This window comes from Merops nubicus, unplaced genomic scaffold, assembly GCF_000691845.1.
Source record: "Merops nubicus isolate BGI_N331 unplaced genomic scaffold, ASM69184v1 scaffold18326, whole genome shotgun sequence".
NCBI lineage: Eukaryota > Metazoa > Chordata > Aves > Coraciiformes > Meropidae > Merops > Merops nubicus.
In genome coordinates this window covers 21867-23684 of record NW_008614690.1, presented here as the reverse complement: position 1 = coordinate 23684, position 1818 = coordinate 21867, and the positions used below count along the sequence as shown (strand labels likewise).

The window sequence follows — 1818 nt, the reverse complement described above, 5'->3', positions numbered from 1 at the left end:
GGAATGCCAATCTACAGTTTTCCTCTCCTGATGGACAATACTAAAGCCAGTTGCGCTTCTGTCCAAAAACTTAGACTTGCCACCAAGGCATTACACAAATATCAAATGGGAATATTTTTCTTTCACCATATTTGAAACTTCTTGTGAATGACATATTGAATAGCACTGTGACAGGAGAAAGGCCATAATGTCCCTTGGCAGGAATTCGGGCAACTTTATATAAAATTTGTTTAATGAGGAAAGGAGAGAGAAATTTCCCTGTCTATTCAAGAAAATGCAGCTTTTAAATTTTTACACTCAACATGAAACATCACACAAATCAACTGGTTTTGCTTTGGTCCATTCAGTGACATAAAATGTACAAAAATGTGCACTAGATCTGAAAAAAAGAAGTCCCATGTCATCTAGCAGTAATGCCTGCAGGACTCAAAAATTGTCCCGAGCTTTCCTGCAAGAGCAGGAGCAGTGCCTGAAGAGTCAGGAGCAGTGCCTGAGCCATTTCTGTCTGCACTTAACGCTGAGTATGTACACTCCTAGTGACCCTGCATACAAATTCGTAGCAGACTGATTAACAGCTCAGCATGGTTCAAGCCTATAATCTCTTCCAGAAGATGCTATTCAACTCCACGCCGTGATTTTTTTTATCATCCCCACCACTTAACAGCCAACAGACAAATGCAGATCTATTGCTGTTTTAGACCAGCTACTGCCTTCATAGGCAGTTGCACTAGAGGAAACCCAGAAATATGCCACTACTGTTTTCAGAAATAATACTCATTAGCTCTGTTATAAATGAGAGTAGCAGTTGGACCTTCCCTTTTCATATGAAACTACATTTGTGGTATTTTCCTCATTAGGTGTTATTTGACATGAAATACATACCAAATAGCTACAAAAAATCTATTTTTTCCCCTTGCTATTAATAAGGTGAATTATTAATTCACCTCACTCAAAACTTCTTTACCTGTGTAAAGCTCATACGTAACCTTTTCTATTTACCATTTTTGCTGGTACATAGAGGTAGTGTCAGTGAGCTTAGGGAAGGTTTGTCTGTGCATACCTTCTGTCTGTAGGATACAGCTCCACAGTAATGACATCTAGAGAGTTCCATGCTGATATGGTGAGGCCATTGTAGAGGCACAGCATACCTATCATCATAGATTCACTGGTCCCAAACCACAGGAAAAAACAGCTGATGCCAGAAAGAACCATGGAACCACCTAGGCAGGAGAGAGGTGAAACAAACAGGAAGTGGAGATATACTTAAAGAATGATCTTTGCTTGTTTTGGCTAATGTTTCTACACAGAATGTACCCAATGGATTTAGCTACACAATGTAGCTAAATAACAGATCCACATATCCGAGTTAAAAACTAAGGAGACCTCTTCTGCCACTAAGACCAGATTTTGTAAGGAGCTCATAGAAGTATACCATTAACTCCTCAAATATTAGGATATATCATAAAATAATATAAGCTGCAACTCTCTCTGAACTCCCAAATCAAGCTGCCCAGGGTAAACTACACACATTCTTCCTTGCTCATCATCTTCTGCAATTACATGAAACTCAATTCATATATTGTAGCAATAAAAATACTAAGTTGTAATTGCATTTATACAGAGATACTACCCCAGCAAATTAACGCAATGAGCTACCACATAGTTACTTAAATAAATTGAAAGCAAATCTATTAATGCAGATAATTCATACGAGATATATTTCAGCAGTGTTGCTTTACAAAATAGGTAACGTGAAGGTCAGCTAACTCTTCCAAGGAGCTGCTCCACTAGCTGAGGATCAGGTGTACATATCTCACT

General features: G+C 38.5%; 1 protein-coding gene across 1 annotated transcript in view; it reads right to left on the bottom strand.

Annotated features, from left to right (window-relative positions):
- SV2C (synaptic vesicle glycoprotein 2C) overlaps nt 1–1818 on the bottom strand; it is a gene marked incomplete at its 5' end in the record, with an annotated part of 25713 nt that overhangs the window by 8788 nt on the left and 15107 nt on the right. Inside the window, one exon of the mRNA XM_008942322.1 lies at nt 1061–1220. Within this exon, the coding sequence (XP_008940570.1) occupies nt 1061–1220 (160 nt within the window). The remainder of the gene's footprint in view (nt 1–1060; nt 1221–1818) is intronic.